The following is a 21264-nucleotide window of genomic DNA, read 5'->3' on the forward strand; positions in this document are numbered from 1 at the left end:
TTTCAAAGGGAGTTTCGACTGGAAAATGAGGGAATTGTGGGTGGATGTGGGTTGCAACTCCGGCACAGGGCGTTAGGGGGGAAAGCGGCGCACAGTTGGGGCAGGGGAAGGGAGGAGTTGGCGCGGCCGGCGGTGGCAGGTTGTGGTAGTGGTGGGGTTTACGATTGTCAGGTACAGAATGAAGAGTTTTTTGTTTTTAAATTTAATTTTTTCTTTTTGTTTTTTTGGACCAATTGTAGCTTGACATGTGGCACATAACCTGTTACAACAGGTCATTGACTTTTGTTGACCGGTTTGGGATTGAAGAAAAAGAAGACCCCCCAAAGTTCGGATTATTCCATTATTAACGAAAGTTGAGATTATTCTATATAAATTAGACAAAGTTGGGATTATTATTTCTAATTGATCCTATTATATATTATACTGTGTAGATTTTTGTGGTGTTATAATCAAATTATGTTATTTAACTAAAACCTCCCTCACCTTCACACCTTCACCTTCACCACCTTCACCTTCACCTTTTTAATTGCCAAAAAGAAACCCCGTCACAATTCAAACTACAGCAATTCACAACATAATTTTTACACTCATAACAACAAAAAAGATTTCCCTTTTCTTTTTCTTTTTCTCTGTATCTCCACTTCACAGAGTTCAGACCCTTCCACCAGCTAATATGCATAACTTCTTCAATGTCTTCATCTCAATCCCATCAAATTAATTTGTATAACGCTTAATTTTCTTCATAATCACAAAAAAATTAGGGTTTTTTTTTGTCAATTTCTGGAATTTCCCCCTTTCAGAAAAGGGGATTATTATTTTTTTTCTTTTTAATTTGCAATGTCGGATTTGGATAGTTTGATTACAAAGAAAGTTGCTGATCGCTACTTTAAGCGTGAAGTTCTTGGTGAAGGTACCTATGGTGTTGTCTACAAGGCCATCGATACCCAGGTTTAACTTTTTGATTCTTTTTCGTTCATTTTTTTTGTTCTTGTATGATAGATGGGTTTCTAAATTTGCAATTGTTTACTACATTTTCGTTCATATCATATTATTATATGCTTAGTAGTATTACGCAGTTTAAGGGGTGGATTAATTTAATGTAGAATTGTTGTTGTTGATGCTACATATTCTTACTTGTGTGTGTTAGTTTCATAAACTAGCTTTTGAATGTTGATATGTTGTTTAATCATATTCTTACTTGTGTTTGTTCATAGTACTGTAGCTATGGTATTATTAATTTATTTTTGTTAATATGATTAGGGGAGTTATTGAATTTAGAGGAAGTGATATGATGTGGGGATGATATTGGAAGTTATGATGGAAATTACTATTTTTTTTTTTGTTTTAAAAGATAAAAGAAATAGTGAAGTTAACAACATTTGAGGATTAAGAGTTTAAAAGGTTACGGTGAGAAGTTGTAAAATTGACTTTGAAATTATTATATTTTTTTTATGAAGAAAACTTTGAAATTATTATATAGATTAGTATTAGTTTTGTTTTCAATTAAGATGGAAATAGGAATATAAATGCAAATCCGTGGTTTAGATGAAACCTTGTTTATTGGTAAAATTTTACTAATCTCTATGATAATATCTCCTTTGCCTTTTATGTATGCATCTTTTTTTGGTGATAGGCGAAAATTTTCTTTATATGTATGTGCATCTTATATTGTTGGTAGGCGAAAATTTTGTCACGGTGGTTTTTGTGATGAGTTTGGTGGGAATATGAATTTTTCTCCTTATAAAAATATATAAACGATCTTACTTAACATGTTTTTCCTAGTAGTTTCTGTGTAATTTTGTTTTGCTTGCTCTGTCATGTACTTATGTTTATTGTGAATTATATATAGCTCATCTTTGGTCAGAAAGAATAGTGGCCTTGCATAGAAAGGGTCAAAAGTAAGCTTGCTTATTTGGAGATATGTCGTGTGCCCAGCACTTGAAGTAGTGATAGTCATAGATTTTTGGGAGTTTACTCTTGTAGCACCATATGCATTTTAGTATGATTCACATAGGATATGTCTGAGGAATTGGTGATCTTAAATTCTTGGTTTAAAAATTTTTAATTGTATATGTGTGACCCTATGATGTTCTTGTTTTAGTGATAGCTTTGGTTTAAAAATTCATTCGCTGCTATATGCAGACAAATCAAACTGTTGCAATCAAGAAAATTCGTCTTGGAAAGCAGAAGGAAGGTGTAAATTTCACTGCCCTGAGAGAAATTAAACTGTTAAAAGAGCTTAAAGATCCTAACATAATAGCGTTGATAGATGCCTTCCCCCATAAGGGAAACTTGCATCTTGTGTTTGAGTTCATGGAGAGTGATCTTGAAGCTGTCATTCGGGATAGGAATATTGTACTCTCTCCTGCTGACACAAAATCTTATCTACAAATGACCTTGAAAGCACTAGCTTTTTGTCACAAGAAGTGGGTCCTTCACAGGTGCTTCTTACAACTCAAAATCACTGGAGTGCTGTTGGCTGAGAGTGATTTGATATATGTGCTGACTAACTCTGTGTCTTTAACAGGGATATGAAGCCAAACAACCTGTTGTTAGCAGCTGATGGACAGCTCAAACTTGGGGATTTTGGTTTAGCACGTATATTTGGCAGTCCAGATCGCAGGTTTACCCATCAAGTGAGTATTAAGTAGTTTTGGATTTCATTTATGTCCTCTGATTGCTTGTTGCTAATTTAAATTCTATATAGAGGTGTATCTCTTTAGACACTTTAGATTGACAAGTTTCCCTCTTGGGTTACTACTCTATTTTTATTCCTCTTTCTAGTGCATGCTGAGTATACCTAACTTGTTTCAAATAAATTTGAATTACTCTATCAGTATGCATTCTTAGACTTTTTAAATTTTTAATTAATTTTTTCTTAAACTAAATTTTGTTTGGGGAAATTCTCATTAGTAGCCCATGTAAAATTACACATTTCAATGGTAACAAATTTTTTTACAAATTCTCCCAAATAACATTGCTTTTGACAAGTTTCCCTAACATGACAATTTATTGGTAATTGGCTTAATTAAGCAAAAATTTACTTAATAATTAACAAAAATAAAAAAACCAGCCACCCTGCCAACCCTCGCCACCTTGCTCCCCACTCCGGCCACCCTCGCCGGCGCCGTACTACCCCTAAAAGCGTGCGCCGGTAACATCGCACCACCACCCTCCCCTTCCCCTCTCCCTAAAACCCCTACCCCTCCCCTCGGAAAAATCTCCCTCCTCATCGGCCGCTGGCCAACATTATTCACCCTATCCCTTGTCATCTCCACTCCCTTTCCCCATTTAACCACCACTCGAAACCCTTAAACCCCCAAATAAAAAATCTAGGGTTTCGATTTGGGTGGTAGGGTATTGGGGTGGAGATCAAAGGGGGAAAGGGAGTGGAGACGACAAAGGGTGGGGGGAATCGTGTTTGTCGGCGAGGAGAGGATTTTGGCGCCGGCCGATGAGGAGGGAGAGTTTTCCTAGGGGAGGGGAAGGGGTTTTAGGGAGAGGGGAAGGTGGTTCAGGGGGTGGTTTAGGGGTGAGGTCTAGGTGGGGTGTCGCCGGCGCGCGTTTGCAGGGGTACTACGGCGCCGGCGGGGGGTGGCCGGGGTGGGGGCAGGGTGGCTGGGTTTTTTTATTTTTATATTTTTATTATATTTTTGTTGTTAATTATTAAAATAATTTTTGTTTATCTAAGCTAATTAGTTGTTAATTACAAATATATTGTCATGTTAGGGATACTTATCAAAAGTAATGCTATTTGGAAATTTGTAAAAAAAAATTGTTACCATTGAGAATGTGCAATTTTACATGGCTACCAATGGGAGTCCCCCCCCCTCTTTTTTATTCATTGAAACTTATTTGACATCTACAATAGGAATATGAATATAATGAAACAAAATAAAACTATCCTTTTGTAAAATAAAACCATATTGTTATTTCATACTGTGTTCCATGATTGAGTTTCTGGATTCTGTGGCAACTGCTTTTAAATTTATTGAAATCGTGGTTTGGAATTAAGCCGCTGAATCTGAGATGATGCAAACAATGCTAAGATCAGGGCCAGAGTTCTTTCTCTAATCTCTGTAGAATCTCTTCATGTTATTTTCTTTAGGTAACTTTTGAATGAACAATTTCTGTTCAGATGATGACAACTTGATTGTGTTGCTAGCATATCTTATAGATTGAAATTTTTGTTTTCTTTTGTTTCAACTTTCTGTTGGTTGATTGCTGTGACCTTGTGTTGCTTGCATATCTTAGAGATGTAGATTCCTGTTGTATTTTGTTTGAACTTTCTGTTGGTTTATTACTGTGTCCTTGAGCTGTCTACATCTTTGCACCTTGGAAATCTTACCTTGTTTTTTCACTTTTATCTGTAGTTGGCTTACTTATTGATAACTTATTGAAATTTCTTAAAGTACATCTGAGTTATAATTTTAATTCTTGTTCTCTTTGATATTGGTAAGCGTTTAAATTTTAAACGATTTCATCATGCTTGTGGGGAGCATGATGAAATGCTTGTGTAAAGAATGCTATTTTATGTTATGTCTAGGATCTTGCTACTTGTTGCACAATATGTTGCCATAAACTTGGGGTTTTCAATTCATATCGCAGGTAATAGTATATGCTACAGGTCGTGCTATGGTCTTATTTGTTACTATTTGTTAATATCATCAGGCCCATTATGTTCATATATAAACAAGCCCTTAAACTGTTGTTATTGGAAGTGTTAGGGAACTCCTTAAGTCAAATACACTTTTCATAAAAAGATTATCCGTTGGAAGGTGCTTGTAGAAGTATAGCTTTTAGTCACTTGATTGGAACTATGAAGTTAATAAGTTCTGATATTTCATTTCAGCATACACTGAGCCAGCTGTGGTTGGTTTTGTCTGGCACATGTTATGTTGACCTTATGATCATCACTATAATTGTCACCATGACCAAGATCACGAGTTTCTAAGTGTTGAGCTAGGAATGAATATAAATATGCTTTTGAGCTATACCATATTATGCCAACAGTTTTATCTGTGAAAGTACCAGCTGATCATGAGCACATCTCTAACTTTTTATTTTTTACAACACTAACTTTATTTCGTATCTATTGGTACAAAGTGTGTTAGTAGAAGATCAACTAGACAACTACACAGAACATTTATAGGTATTCCCTCTTACGGAGGTCAGGGAGAGGCCATAAACAAGAAGTTTAGATTCTCTTAATGTACTTACACAATTAGGCCATTGTGCTTGTGTGCACAGTAGTATTGGATAGATCTGGGTGACCTGAATGAGGATGTATCTCTGCTGAACTAGTTTGGGTCATTAGCGTTTTTAGTCATGTACCAAAGAATAAACTGAGTAGAAGTATGTGCCTTTATTTATTTATTTATTTATTTTTTTGCGGAAATGCTTGTGGTGAAGCTGAAGGATCAAGGTGCTAATTCTGACTAACAAATCTGCCTCTCATAGTCTTTTCTAGTATTTTGTCATATAATTGTTGTGAGGGTGACAAAATTTTGTTAAATAGCTTACGTTCTGCTCAATCTGTGTTAGGCTCTAATATATTTTTCATAGGTTTTTGCTAGATGGTATAGAGCACCTGAGCTGCTATTTGGCACTAAGCAATATGGTCCTGCAGTGGATGTCTGGGGTGCTGCTTGTGTGTTTGCAGAACTACTATTGAGAAGACCTTTTTTACAGGTAAGCTTGTTGTACTTTACAAATTTTGTTTATTTATTTAGGATGTGTATTTATTTGACCTCTTGTGGGTTATCAAAATCATGAATATAGAAACCATTTGTTAGTTATATATCGAAAGTTAACCTCTATTTCTCTGTTTTGTCTGATTTTGAAAGTTGGGATCACACTAACCTTAAAATTTGGCAAGGTGATTGCCCGGAAGACCTATATATGTTGATTGTCATATTACTGATTATTTGCTAAGCTTGATGCAAGAAGTTGGGTTTAGAGGAGCATACAATCATTGATAGAAGTGAATAGATAGAGAGGGTATTTGTTATTGCAACATTTTGGGGGGGTGGGGGTGGGGGGGGGGGGGGGGGGAGAGGGGGGTTGATTTGTGCATCCTAATGCTCATTTGTAGCCTTAAATTTCTGTAGTTTAATAAAAGTAAAAAATTTGATATCATGAAAGTATATACTAAGACTTTTCTAATAAGACCATGTATAACTATATTTTTCCTTGTGTATACATCACATTGGTCACAATATGTAATCATAGAGGAGTGCGAGTAATGTCAAATGTCTAGTTGGTGCAATATTAGGGGAGTGGATGAAGTAATTAATATGTAAACTAATTATTTACGTAATGGAATTATTTTTTCTAAAGCTCTAATGCGGCAAGTCAAAGTTCAAGTTCTGGTTAGTATTGGACTATTGAAACATCTGAAATTTAATTCCATAGAAATAGAATCCCACACTGCTATAATTCATGATATGAAGTATCAATTACTACCGAGAATCCCTTACAAAACACTCTTTATGTATTGGAATGGTCTTAATTTAATTATATGATTGATGATATTCGTACAAGATCTACAGATGGCCTTGTGTCAAGTGTTTATAGCATGTGTACAAGGCCATCCATATGCATCTACTATGAACCATATGGCCTTTGGAAATAAACTTGGATATAGAATTCTGGCTTTCTTTTTCTGTGCGTTATTATAATTTATATTGCATGCTATGTTACATGGACTCGGGTACGTGTGTCGGACACGGATACGTGTCCGAGTGTCCGTCAATTTTCAAAATTTTAGGACACGGGGACTCTGTCCTATATTTGGTCACGGGTGCGGGGACACGACACTTTCATATTTTGCAAAAAAAATATACATTACAAATTATTTAAATATTTCATTAATTTTCTTTGTCTAATACCTAGGAAATTAAAATATAATATTATTTTAAAATAATTTAAAATGGACTAATTTAAATATATAGTAGCATGACAGACAATATAGATTAAAAAATACTTGTAGTAAAAGTAAGTACTCCGTACGTAGTAATAAGTGTACTGTAGTATGTGTAGTAATAATTTTTTTTGTTTTTTTGTTTTTTTTGTACTGTAAAAGAATGTACTGGTATAAAAGAGAGAGGATGAGTGGTCAAAAGTCAAAGGACAAATAAAGTAACTAAATTCAAAAGCTACGACACAGCTGTCCCACTTTTCCACCCTTATTAATTAACAACTGTCCCACTTTTCCATCTTTTCCTCACTTATATCAGAGTAAATACCAAAATTTTCATTTTCTCTTGCTAATATCGATCAACTCATGTCGGAAACAATGGAGTCTGCAAAAAATTTATACCAACTCACGATTTCAAGTTGGCAACAATGGAGTTTCAGCCTCTCTCTGAAGTGTCCGAGTGCACACTGCCAAATCTGACACGAATTTCGTGTCCGTGTTCGCGTCGTGTCGTGTCGACACAGACACTTCGGGATTTCGGCCGAGTCCGGTGAACATAGATTGCATGTATATTTCACAAGCGTGTTGGGTCTCTTAGGTGAGTGTATTGGATGTTGTATTATAGGTTTTTGTTTTCTTTTGATTTGGTTGTATATCTCTTTATCTGCAATTACTATTATAAATCTGTGCTTAACATACATGATGTGTTTACTATTTCATGCCAACCTTCTTGGGTCTATGGAGACTTTGCTCCTTGGAGTTCTTTTGAAAGATCAAAGTTATTTCACGAAATTGAGTGATTTCACTTGGATGAAGTACGTTTTCAGTAAATTTTGTTTGGAATGGGAGGCTCTAAAAGGATCAATGGGGTGTCGTAAAACAAAGGGAAAGGGTATGCCTTCAAGAAAGGGAAAGGAGGTGAAAGGAAATTAGAACCGTTACATTTGTCTTTTAAAAAAACCACCATAGCTCATCGTCTTTCTTTTTTCTGAACCCCATCTCAACCTCCACAACCAAACCCCACCTTCTTTCTCATCGGAGCACTGCCTCACTCTTGTACCACCATATCTTATTGGAGTACCTTCCATTTATCTTTTAGTCTCTTTTGTTTTTCCCCCTCTTAGATCTAGTTTTTTTCTAGGATGAGGGTGGGCATTTGATGGTGAGGGTAGGTTTTCGGATGGGATTTTGATGGATTTTAAGGGTCGAGGTGGGTTTTCTGGTGGGGTTGTGAGTGGGTTGTTAGATTGGGGTGTAGTTTAGAAGGGTTTGTAGAAATAAGGTTTGTTTTGTAGTGGATTGGTGACGCAGTGGTGGTGAGGGTGGTAGTGGTGGGTTGTTAGATTAAGGTGGTGCTTGGGTAAATTTCTCTAAGATTAAGTGGGTTTTGTAGTAAATAAGCAGTGGTGGTTAGGGTGGTAGTGGTGGGTCATTGGCAGTAATAAGTTGGTGATGGTGGAATACATGGAAGTGGTGGTTGTGGTGCGGTGGCGGCTATGAAAAGAAATTGGAAATATGTTGGGGGGGGGGGGGGTTGGGGTTGGGGTTGGGGGAATCAATGTAGTAGACTTTGGGTTAATAGGGAGGACAAATGGAATGTCCTAAATGTCGATAAACATCAACAAAGGAAATTTGATTCTCTTATCTTACCTGAATATCCTGGAACCAAACGCCCCCCTTAAGTGTTTTTTTTTATTTTTTATTTTTTAATTTTTTTATGAATTAGAGTAATTTCACAAGGCTGAAATGTATTAGGGTGGTCAGTGAATATATATATATATATATATAGCTAAACTTTTAGCCAGGTCACGAAATAGCAACACTTGACATTCCAACTTTTCGCCAAGTGTCACGCCACCTTGGATAGATTTTAATAGACTTCATACGTAAAAATCGCCAAGTGTCGCACCACCTTGGATATATTTGGATAGACTTTATAAGATAAAAAGTTAGTTTAGAATAAGATTGTTAGTTTAGAGTTTTATTTTCGATAAAATACCAAATAATAAACTTATAATTAGGCCACAAGATAACATCATTTAGCGTTTTAATTTTTCACGCACCAAGTGTCGTACCATGTTGAATAAATATAGATGGACTTTGTTGCAAAAAAAAGGTTAATTTAGAATTCTATTTTCAATTAAATTGAATCATAATATAATTTTATCTTAAAAGTCCATAGACAACCCGGGCATCGCCCGGGGCACAAAACTAGTATATATATATATTTTAGAGTAATTTCACAAGGCTAAAATGTATAAGGGTGGTCAGTGAGGACTTATGTATTGTACTGAAGGGTGGTCAGTGAGGACTTATGTATTGTACTGAAGGGAAGTTTTTTTAGGAGAGTAAGGATGGCAAAACTGTTTTTATAATGTGATAGTGGCATTTCTCTTGACAGATTGTTTGAGGTTTGAGAGTACATGTTTTCCCGCGCGGTATTAGGAAAGTCTTTGCATCCTACGTCTTTGTTTTGGGGCATTTCTTGTGTTGCCCCTCAACTTTTAAAACCAAGACTTAGGTCTTGTTTGGCTGATTTCTTATAGGCACTCAAATTCCTAAGAAGTACACTTAAAACTAAAAGTATGTTGTTTGGTTAACCAAAAAAGTGCCAAATGGGAATTAATTTACCCACCTTCTTTCGGTAATTCAAATTTCCTAGGAATTGTAATTTCCTTAATACCTACCAAACAAACTAAAGCGAATTCTTGGGGATCAGGTAAGAGAAATTATTTCCCATAAATTGTAAATTACTGGGTGAAGTTAAGTCCCACTGCAACCAAATAAGGCCTTTGTATTTTGTCTATTCAGTTGAATAGCTGAATTGGGATATTATTGTTCGTAAACTTAGAGCTTGATCCTTTCTTTTCTTTCTTCAAAACCTTCATTTATGACCAATCATTGCCTTTCAAAGGGAAAAGTGATATACTATAATCTAAGAGAGCTAAATTTCATGACATTTTTTTTATAATTCATCCCAAGGGTCATTTTACTAATTTATGGTAGTTGCTAGGGAATGCTCTAATGGAAGAAGGGAGTGAAGAAAACAGGTAGGTGGTGCTAAACGCAGATTGTGAATAAAAAGTTGATAGTTACCATTGTGCAAACTGCAAAGTTATTTTTTGTGGAAAAAATTACTTTAAATAATCCAACTTTTGCTCCATTCTCCCAAAATAAACTAACCTTTAGATTATTCCAGAATAGTCCAACCTTAACCTTTATACCCGTTCTTTCCATAATGAACCCAAATGACCAGTTACCTATACAACCGGTCATCCCTTACTTTCTCCTCCATCCCACCATCTTCCTTCATTACCACCACCCCAAAAGCTCTACCGGTCCACCCTCATGATGACCAACTCCTTCATCTTTCCTCCATGACTAACAACACCACCGACCACAAGCACTGAAAATAACCACCACTAACGCTAAAACCGCACCAGCAACACTAACATCTAAACCGCACCCAATCACCCACCAACACCAACACCAAAACTACACTTCACCTAGAAAAATTGTCCTTAAACAACCCCTCACCACAATAAGCAACCCCCACCCCCACAAGGCCACACAAAATCAGCCCCCTACCCAAACCCACAAACAACCCCTCACTTACAAAAATCAGCCCCACCTACTGAATAAGTACGACATCCATAAAATCAGCCCGCCCAAAAATAATGGATTAGGGTTTTTCGGGGTTCGGTGTTTTTAATTTGTGGTGATTCTTGGTGTGTGGGAGTGATTAAATTCGGTGATGGCGAGGTTCGTGGTGGTGGTGGTGGTTCTTGGTGAGTGGGGGTGGTGAGGTTTTGGGTTCGTGGTGTTCTTATTGGTCGGTAAGGAGGGGAGATGAGGTAAATACTAATTGAGGAAGATGGTGTTAATATTGGAGGTTAGCCAAGGAAGGGGAGGAGAGAGAAAGGAATTGGTGTTGGTGGTGGTTAAAGGGAGTATGTGGTGGCTAAGGAGGTGGTCATGGAGAAAGAGAGAGGAGAGAGAAAGAAGTGGGGAGTTTTTTTTTTTTTTTTTTTTTTTTTTTTTTTTTTTTTTTTTTAAATATAATTGTAAATAAAAAATAAACCAATAAGAAAATGACACGTAGGCAAGGCAACTTGTTATACCGGTTTGGTCACCTCATGGGTTGATATGGGAAGATGGGGGTGAAAGGTTGGATTATTCTGGAATAATCCAAAGGTTGGTTTATTTTAGGAGAATGGGGCAAAGGTTGGATTATTTAAAGCAATTTTTCCTTTTTTGTGTACTAGGAAATTTTCTAAAATTTATTTGTATATATCAATGGTAAATGTGTAAATAATTGTAATTTTTTTTTTCCCTTTTCATTTTGACTTTTGTAAGTTGAAATTTACCATGTGTGCAATTTTTTTTTTTTGTGTATCAAATGAATAGGGAAAATCTTGCAATTGTATATATCATCAACGACAAATTTGTAAATAATTTTTAAGGTCCCCTTCTCTCTCTCTCAACTTTTGACTTTTTTATGTACAACATTTGGTTTCAACACGTACTACATTGGCTCTTAAATGTTCAACATTTGTCTGCCTAGAAAATTATGTTCAATGAATTCACTAAAATGCTTTTAAATATATAGCGAGATTACTAAAATACTGCATGATATGCAGTGGCTTGAATGTAATAGATATATACCTGGCCACCCTAAAATGGAATAGCCACCTGGCAACCTTAAATGGAAAAGCCAGGAGTACATGGATATTACGTTAAATTTCTCTAAATCCTTACATTCATGACAATACTAATGGCATTATATTGTTATTCAATGCACTTGAAGAGACCTGTTATATATTTTTTTTCCTGCTCATGCATTGGAGGAGTTGAACTGTTGAAGAAAACAAAGAACATAAAACACAAAACGTTTTATTTGTTTCTTTTTGTCATTTTGAAATGTTCTATTCTCAATGCTTGATTTCCAAATGGTTAAGCCAACCGAACCACTTGCACTTTCTGGACACACTATTCATGTGTTCCATCCAAATGCTTTCAATTTTTTGAAAAAGATAAGGGGGTATTTGGTTCACATAGTGGTATGAGTTTGGAATCAGGAATGAGGTTAAGGTGGTATTGGGTTGGAACTTGATACTTAATACCATGTGTTTGCTTCTAGAATGGAATCTCTCACTATTTCCTCCTTTTATTTGATACCTAAGGGAATGGAATGGGCCAAACCCACCTTCCCCCCAAGGGTTTTTATTTAAAATTCATACTTTTGACAACTAAACATATGGTATGGGTTTTAGTCATTCTAAACCCATACCTCATACCTATATTCCGTGAACCAAACACCCCTAAATATTCTAAAGTATCCTCACCTTTCAAGTTATGATGATTCCATTTTCTCTAACATAAAGTATTGCGGATGAAAGTGGATGACAAAACATGCTTTTCCATGAAAGACTAGGGACCCTCTATTATATCTTTCAAATAAAAGGATGATGTAGGAAAGTGAGCTTATTTGTGTTCCTCTTTACATCATCATTAGGGCACAGGACCATGCAATCTTTTATTTCTGCAACATGTTCCTTTTGTTTGTTTTGTTTTAGTGTGAGCAGTAAATGATAATTATAGTAAATATTTGGAAAAATACACTTTAATAATCCCAACTTTGTCCAATTTACTTTAAATAATCCCTACTTTTGAATATTATGTAATAATCCCAACTTTTACCTCGTTTTCTTTCTTCAGTCCCCCTGAAGAAAGGGTTAGTATTTTTTATAAAAAATGAAACTGCCATGTGTCACACGTTTATTTGTTCAAAAAAAGAAAAATAAAATAAAAAATAAAGATTTTAATAAATTAAAAAAAAAAAAATCAACCCCAAAGCCAATACACAGCCATGACTACCGTCGGTGGCCAAAACCTACCTAACTCAGCCAAAACACAGCCATGACCACCGTCGGTGGCCACGATTTTCCGGCCCCTAGTACCTCCTTTCTTTTCCCCTCCCTTCTCCCTACCCAACCTAACCCCGAAACATAACCCCCCTGATTCGAAATCGGTCCAACGAAGGTTTGACGGCGAAGGTCTAGTTTTCTCGGCTATTAGGTTGCAATTTTTGGGCGAATTATCTGGGGTTTAGGCTGTGGTTTCCCAGCGACGGCATAGGCGTGTTCAAGTTTCTGGTGACGTCTGTATTTCTGCCGGTTTCAGACGTATTTGGGGGACTTTACAGGCGTATTTTCAGGCATTTATCTCAGTTTTTTGGTGCGATATTGGTGCTGTTTCAGGTGTAGTTTTTAGGCGTCTTTAAAGGGTTTCAGGTGGCTGTTGTTCGGTGGCTGTATTCTGGTGGTTTTGGGCGTTTTCTAGGTGAATATTCAGGCGGTTTTTGGGCTGTGGTTGGAGTGGGGGACCGATTTTCGGTGTTGGGGTAAGGGAGGAGGGGTCGGAAATTGGCGGGGCTGGAGGGGGTGATTGGTTAGGCTGGGAAGAAAGGTGGCCACCATAGGTGGCTGGTGGCAGCTGGTTTAATTTTTGTAATTTTTTTTTTCTGTTTCTTTTAATATTTATTTTTATTTAGTTTTAATCTTTTTGGATCAATCACGTGTAGACACGTGTTAGTTAGGCAACCTACAATAATAGGTTGTTGACTTTTGTTGACCGGTTTGGGATTGTTTGAAGAAAACGCACAACAAAGTTGGGATTAATACAGAATAATCGATAGTTGAGATTATTTAAAGTAAATTGGGCAAAGTTGGGATTATTAAATTGGGCAAAGTTAGGATTATTAAATTGGGCAAAGTGGGATAACTCTGAGGTGTCTACCGTCCAAATCCTTTTGTTTGGACCAGTAAGAACTAGATTGGTGAAAGTTGTTAAGGCTATGAAACCTTTCATCCACTTTTTTCTCGTGATCATTTGTTGTATACTTCCTATGTTTCATAAAATTGCAACACTTTGCCTAAAAAAATCACACATTTTAGTGAAAGTGTTGTAATATTTTTGAAACAGAAGAAGTATTAGAAAGTTCAAGTCGTCAAAGCCATTGAGACAAAGGGTAACTTACACTTTATATATATATAGTTGAATCATAATATGCTCAATGTTTGACAATGGGTTCACGTGTGATATTCAATCAATCAATTAAACCTTAATCCCATAAGCGGGGCCGGTTACATGAAACAAATTTGATTATTCCGTGTAGTTATGCTGCTACATCCCTTACAATCCAATGCTTCTTCCTCATGCAAATCCATATACTTCATATCCTTCCTAACTCCTTCTGATCAATTCATTTTCGATCTATTTCTCCCTTTTTAACTCCTTCATGGTCCTACTCTTCCACTCTTTAAACCGGTGCACCCTCGGGTGTCCGTTTTACATGCCCAAACCAACGCAAACGATTTTCCCTTATTTTTTTAATAATGCTTGCCACACCTACTTTCTTGCGAATAACCTCAAATCTAATTCTATCTTTTTTATTGTTCCCATACATCCACCTTAACATGCGCATTTCCATAGCCTCCATCTTTTTAATGTGCTCCTTCTTAGAAGCCCATCGTTTTGTACCATAGAGAAACACTGGTTTTATGACAGTCCTCTAAACTTTTCCCTAACTGTCACGTAACACTCCCGTGGCCGCTCTCCATTTAAGCTGACCCGACTTAATCCTGTAAGGCCAGGTCTTGGTCAATGTCACAATTTTTCTGGATGATCGACCTAAGATATTTAAAATCACTCATGGTCAAATCCTTACCATCCAAATTCACCACTTCGCTTTTCCTTGTGAGTACCAAAGCGACATACCAACTTAAACCCTCTAGATTCCAACCTTTGCCTCCATTGCTCTAACTTGGCATTAATCCCATCTTTAGTTTCATCCACCAAAACGATATCATCCACAAACAGCATTCATCATGGAACCTCATCTACTAGTTACTTCATCTAGAAGGACTAAAACCGTTGCAAAAGGAAAAGGGCTTAATGCAGACCCTTGGTGCTATCCAATTGTAATAGGGAAATCTTTTGTCAACCCTCCACATGTCCTTTCATTCGTTGACACATCTCGATACGTATCCTTGACATTGAAAATCAATTTTTAGCTCACCAGATTCTTTGACACAACCTCTCTTGGCATCTCATGATAAATTTGTTGTGTCAAAGAGTCTGGGTCCAGCTAACAATTGCAGCCATTTCGTTGTTAAGCTGAATTTAAATTTCTGTACCACATTCATTGGACCTATGAGCCTGCATGCTTTCTTCTAAAGTATCTGTTACTTGGATTTTTAACCAGCGTTGGACTCATTAAGAATATCTTATATGAATATAGTGTGCTTTATTTTCTCAAAGATCAAACCCAAGTACTCATATCAATTTTGATTGGAGTATGTTGGAGTGTTGGACATGAGCTGGCACTTGGCGGGTAACATAGTCCTATACTACCAAAGCACCATATGTATATAATGTTCTTTAAAGGAAAGCTCTTGTAACATTTCGACATGCCTTAGTTTGTCATTGTATCTTCTCTTGTTTGTGCTACGAGCTGTTATCCTCCATCAATTAATCACCCAACATTACAGAACTGTAATTTATGACTTGATTGTATGGTGTGCCTATCTTGCTCTACTGTTTTCAATGTGGAAAATGTTTTGAATTGGATGTCTTGACTAATTGTATAAGATCTCATAATTCCCCCTTTTTTTTAAAAATTTTTTTTTTTGTTATTTTTAATATTTTTTGTTGCTGATTTTTGTATGAGCTGATTAGTTGACCTCCCTTTTTATGCAGGGTTCAAGTGACATTGATCAACTTGGCAAAATTTTTGCAGCCTTTGGGACACCAAAGCCTGCTCAGTGGCCTGATATGGTATACCTTCCTGATTATGTAGAATACCAATATGTGCCGGCACCTCCTTTACGTACATTGTTCCCAATGGCAAGTGATGATGCTTTGGACTTGTTGTCTAAGATGTTCGCTTACGATCCAAAAGCTCGAATTTCCGCGCAGCAGGCCTTGGAGCACAGGTATGTCTTGAGACTCTCGACAGTTTGTAATCTTTATTTCCAATTTGGTTTCAGGTTATATCTTCCATATATAATTGTGGTGGGGAATTGGTGTGCTACTGTGCTTTATTTGGTGCATCCAACGATTATTGCATTTATCCTTTTATCTTGATCTATTTGTGCTAACCGTACAGATACTTTACATCACCACCAGCTGCTACAAATCCAGCTTCTTTACCACGACCTTCACATAAAGGCGATAATAACGCAAAAGTTCCTGAGTCTAATCCAAATGAAGGACCTACTGTGTTGTCTCCACCTAGAAAAATGAGAAGAGTAATGCCCAATAGAAATGATGGGGGTGAAGAAAATGTTCACAACGCTGAAAAGTTAGATGATCATGTCAGTGGGAGTAGATTAACAACTGGCCCAAGCTCAAGCAGAACTGATACAATACCAATGTCAATAGATTTTTCTGTGTTTGGATCTAGACCTCCTCCTAGACCAACTATTAACAGGTAATTTTATTTTATGACATCTAGTAACTTACTATCATTGATGAATGCGAAAACTGACCCTAATCAATAACTAGTACTAAAACAAAAGCCAGTGACATCATATTTGTCTGCATGTCAGCTTCTCATCAATTCTTCTTCTTCTTCTTCTTTTTTTTTTTTTTTCAATTAAATAATATTTTAGTACGTAATTAAATATGTTGATAATCACAGGTGCATCTGGAAAACTGTGCAATATGAAGTATACACTATACGTCCTCTATTTATTTATTTATTTTTTAATCGCAACGTTTGAATTTTTGCACTATTCACACACACTCCTTTGATCGTCTGTTCTGATTTATATGTTAGGAAAAATAAGTTATGTGGGATCTTGTTAGATTCATCTCGAAATACACTTGCATATAATTAACTCTTTTAATTTTTACTACAACAAAACTTGATATATTTAAATGTGCATTGGGAACCGTTAAATCCTCAATGTTGTGAATTATAAAGGAAAAAAAAACGTGGAATCATTTTGGGACAGAGGGAGTAATTATTAGCTATGACTCCCAATGGATGGAGAACTTGTGACAGAACATTGATTTTTCCATTATATTGATTTTCTATCATTTTTTTTTTCTACTTGTGGAACTAAGGCATGTATTCAACATGATTATTAAGGAGGGCTATTTTTAATGGGGGAACCAATCCATTCTACTCTAGTTCGTTGGACTAAACAACCCCTAAATGGTAGTTGATGGAGTTTAGCTACCTCTCCAGTGTGGTGGTCAGGCATGTAGAGTCTTTTTATCCTATTTTTGAATGCCAGTGCCCTAGACATGTGAGTTTTGTGTGGCAGCTACCAGTAACATGTCCTTGCTGTTTTAGATGGCTCCCTGGTTTTGGCATAGACTACACTATTTGATGCAACAGGGCCATGCAGACTTGCCGTCATCCTTAACTCTTTTAACTGACACCCCAGGTATAATTCCAACTTAGACTTCTCCCTTGTAATTCATTTAACCTAATCTCAAAAACAAAGTTCTGATTCTTAAGCAGAGGTTTATAAAGAATCGACTCACCACAACTTCTAAAGCAACTGGGTTATTAGGTTGATTAGTTAAGTGTTCACAAGTCATAAATGCTAGCTAGCTTCTTAGAAGCTTATAGAGAGCTTAAGAGACAAACACGAGAGTTGAATGTCCGAACATTATCATAGTTCTGAATAATACATGATATTATCCATCTCAATAGGGTAGTGTTCTTCTTAAATAAGGAAACTAAGTCAATTGATCTGCTAGAATGGATTCAACTTGGGACCTCTGAACTCGAAGTGGACATAGCTTTATATAAAATGTGGAATGTAATATTGTAATCTTAAGATAAGTTTCTTACATAACAACTATATTAGTCTTGGGATGCTGAGAGGGCTAGAGGAACTTAGGTTCCTTGTGCACTTTATTGACCGTTGGTAATATCTGGCTAGGTATGTATGTATGAATTTTTATATTTGAAAGCCTGAAAGAAAACTCACCAAATTCTGAATATTAACATTTACTTATTTACCAATTAGCTTCAGCCCTAATCAAGCTCATTTCCTTAGGTGCTAAGCATGCTTGTATAAAACTTGCTATAGCCTTTGAACTGTATTTGGGAGAGGTAAGAAACTGTAATACCAAATCATTGATGAACGTGTTTATTGGTTCCATGCTGTTTCTCCCAATTATGTCTCCTTTTTCTTGAAAAAACTTGAAGTGTTCTTCCTGAAATCAGATTTGAGGCACCTTCATTGAGAATTTCCATAATTGAAGTACGAATTCACATATTGGACAGCAATTTGTCACGTACTATCTATACCTTTCTTTCGCTTGGAAATTTCATCATATTTAAGGCACCTTTCTTTCTTCAAGGTTCCTGTTACTACAATCTTTTTCTCTTCATTCTCAAAATATTTTCTTTCTTTTTCTTACAAAAAAATATTTTTTATTTTTATATTGAAGCAAACGCATTTTCTTTAATGACATTGAAGGCATTCCTTTCTTCTTTTTGGGTCTTTCTGTTAGATTAAAAGTAAACTTAACATTTTTTTTCATGTTATCTGTCTCTAATTAATATTTAACCTGAAGCATAATCATTAATACCTTTTGAAGTGGTTCCTTGATGTGTTAGGAGGACTCTTCAGCTTTCATACTGGATTAATTCTTATTTTTGTGCCCTTTACTGTTGGATAGCTCTATTTTGTCTTTATAATCTATGTTACTCGGAATTTTCATTCACCTCAAATATACCCATGAAACTTGAGTAGTAGGACAATTGGACACTTCATTGTATACCAAAATCATGGAACTTTTTTTTACAGCATCGGCGATTCAGATACCTGGACAATGTACAAATGTCAGGCATTGGTAGCCATATCTTTGTAAATTAGTTTAAAACAAACATAAACAAGGTTTTGTATTAGAACACCTTTATTTCATTTTTTTTTTTTTTAATTTTATAAAATTTTCATTGTAGACCAACTTTAAAGTCTTCTTTTCTGCACATGCTTCTTGAGTAAAGGTATAATTTGTTCTTTTCCATATGTAAAAGTGAGTTAATTCATCACCCAACAGGATAGAAAATAATTTATTTATTAGTATTTCTGTGATTGTATTTTACTTGGAGAAATTCTCAGTCAAAGTCAAACGTCTAAAATATAACACATCAAATATATCCGTCCGTTTCTCAATACATGCAACACGTTAACTTTTAATCATGTATTATAAAGTCAAGTTGTTGCATGTATTAGAAATGGAGGAAGTACTTAGTGACCGAGTCATTAATAAGCTATCTTACGCACCAAGCCTCAAAAGAATCCTGATATAGCCAGTGGAAATGATGTGCAAGTCTTCTAGTTATGAAAAATCCTGCCACATTGAATTAATATCATTTATTTACAAGGGTCCAATTGGCAGTTACTATACCCCTAGTCCATTGCCTTACCATTAAGTTTTGTTTTGCCGCAGTCATGATTTCCTATCCTATATCCTGAATTGGTCTATATTGATTGATCCATCACAAACAGCCTTTCTGTTTACTCATGATACTATCTGCTGGGATCTGTAACATCTTTCAGGTTTAGCTGGGTGGACTACTGTTACAGAGTGATAAGTCTCTTATTTGAAACATCAAAGTAATCAGCATTTTTTTGCTGTGTTTTGGTCTTTTGGATGAAAAGATAGTAATTTCCAAGTTGGGTGTCTAGCTTGGTTACAGTTTATAGTTTGACCTGGAAGCTTTATGGGGCTTGGTCCTTATCAAATTTATTGGAATTTCTTTTCTTTTTTTTTTCTTGCTCGCTACAAAATTATTTTTTAAACACACAAATATATGTTAGTTATTATAAAAATGAAAAAAATTATGCCCACCCTTATGGTTGATATAGTATCTTCTGGAAGAAGCTTAATGTAGTGCATTAGTTTTATTTATATTAAAAGAATGCTCGACAAATTCGCCGCTTGAATGTGTTGGTGCCTGTTAGGACACAATAATGTAGAGCTTAAAGCAGGGAAAAGAGAATAATGACCAAGAGTTATTATCTTATCTTATCGTCTTCCCCTCGCTTCTCTCCTGCAATTTGAAATTGGGTTTGACCTGGCTTTTATACTTATTCGGATATATTTGTCTTTTAAGAACAGGTTGATAATTCATCTGACATATTATTACAGGAACTGTATACAAAGTTCTTATTACCAATCTAATAATGTTGAAACTCATATCCAATCTTAAATTTAAATCTAATAAAAACCCCAAACAGAATTTTTTGTATGGCTAAACTTGTTTTTCATTGCTTGTGCTTCAGTTTTGACCATTACTGTCTCCTACTCTAATGTTTTGGATGACTACTCAAAGGTTATGGTGTAGCATGGTATGGTAGAATTGTAGTATAATGGGCTTGTGTAGAAGCCTGTGCTATGAATGTGATCTAGAAACACGTAAAATATTTTAGAATAAAATGTTGAGTCTAAAATGGTTTTCTTCTGCTAAACTTTAATTTTTTTCTCTGGCAGTGCTGATAGGACACATCTAAAGCGCAAATTAGATCTTGAATTCCAGATGCCTGAATAAGCTGAATACTGATACCAAGTGTTTTTCTCTGTGTTTTCTCTGAATGCACAAATTAAACCAGGTATGGCTTGATTGACTATCAATTGCTCCATTGTTTTTATCCCTCTTAGTTTCTGTTTGTATTCAAGTATGTGAGTTTTTGTGAGTTAACTTTTGGGCTATTGGCTGTTGCAGGCCGTTTATTAACGAAAAAACCTGCAGTGGGAGTCTGATGATGGTTGAATATCTGTAGAGCTGTTTGAGAGGATTGGTAGAAGGTAGGAGCAAATAAATCGAGCTTTATCATTTCCCTGCAACCCCTCGACAATCCTTGAAAATTTGATGGGGAACATTGGTTGAACAATTTTTTTATAGCTTCTAAATTTTGTTATGTAAGGTATTGTGCGCGATGTAGAACTGAGTGAATTATTGTAACAGCCTAACTGGTGATGAGTGATTAGGGATTTTATTGTTTTTATATATATTTATTTTTTGTTTGCAGAAGTTACCAGTTGTCTCTCCAGATGTTGAGAGTTATTCAATTGTTGTAAACAATCTTCGTGTATGATGTCGATTGTTTAAGTTAAGTTATCATGATGACGGCAATGCTTTCTTTTGAAAATTTTGACCATTTTCCAAATTTGCTTCTTCATTGTTTCAGAGGCTTCCCTTTCTAATGTCTTCCTGGAGATGGGAAGATAGTAATGGGCACAATTATGGGTGTTTCACTCCAATCTGGGCAATGCTTTATATCTGGAAGTTAAAACGGTCCACTTTACTTTTG

At 35.9% G+C, this 21264-nt stretch overlaps 1 protein-coding gene across 1 annotated transcript; it reads left to right on the forward strand.

Annotated features, from left to right (window-relative positions):
- The first annotated feature begins 531 nt into the window (after positions 1 to 531).
- Positions 532 to 20968, forward strand: LOC145599365 (cyclin-dependent kinase D-1-like). Its single transcript, XM_081655759.1, has 8 exons — positions 532 to 948; positions 2143 to 2441; positions 2528 to 2636; positions 5566 to 5691; positions 15680 to 15915; positions 16089 to 16412; positions 20444 to 20562; positions 20676 to 20968. The coding sequence occupies exons 1-7, from the start codon at positions 838 to 840 to the stop codon at positions 20499 to 20501; spliced, it is 1263 nt and encodes a 420-aa protein (XP_081511885.1). The 5' UTR covers positions 532 to 837; the 3' UTR covers positions 20502 to 20562; positions 20676 to 20968.
- Positions 20969 to 21264: the final 296 nt, after the last annotated feature.

Source organism: Chenopodium album, chromosome 2 (genome assembly GCF_948465745.1).
Source record: "Chenopodium album chromosome 2, dcCheAlbu1.1, whole genome shotgun sequence".
In the NCBI taxonomy this organism is placed as follows: domain Eukaryota; kingdom Viridiplantae; phylum Streptophyta; class Magnoliopsida; order Caryophyllales; family Amaranthaceae; genus Chenopodium; species Chenopodium album.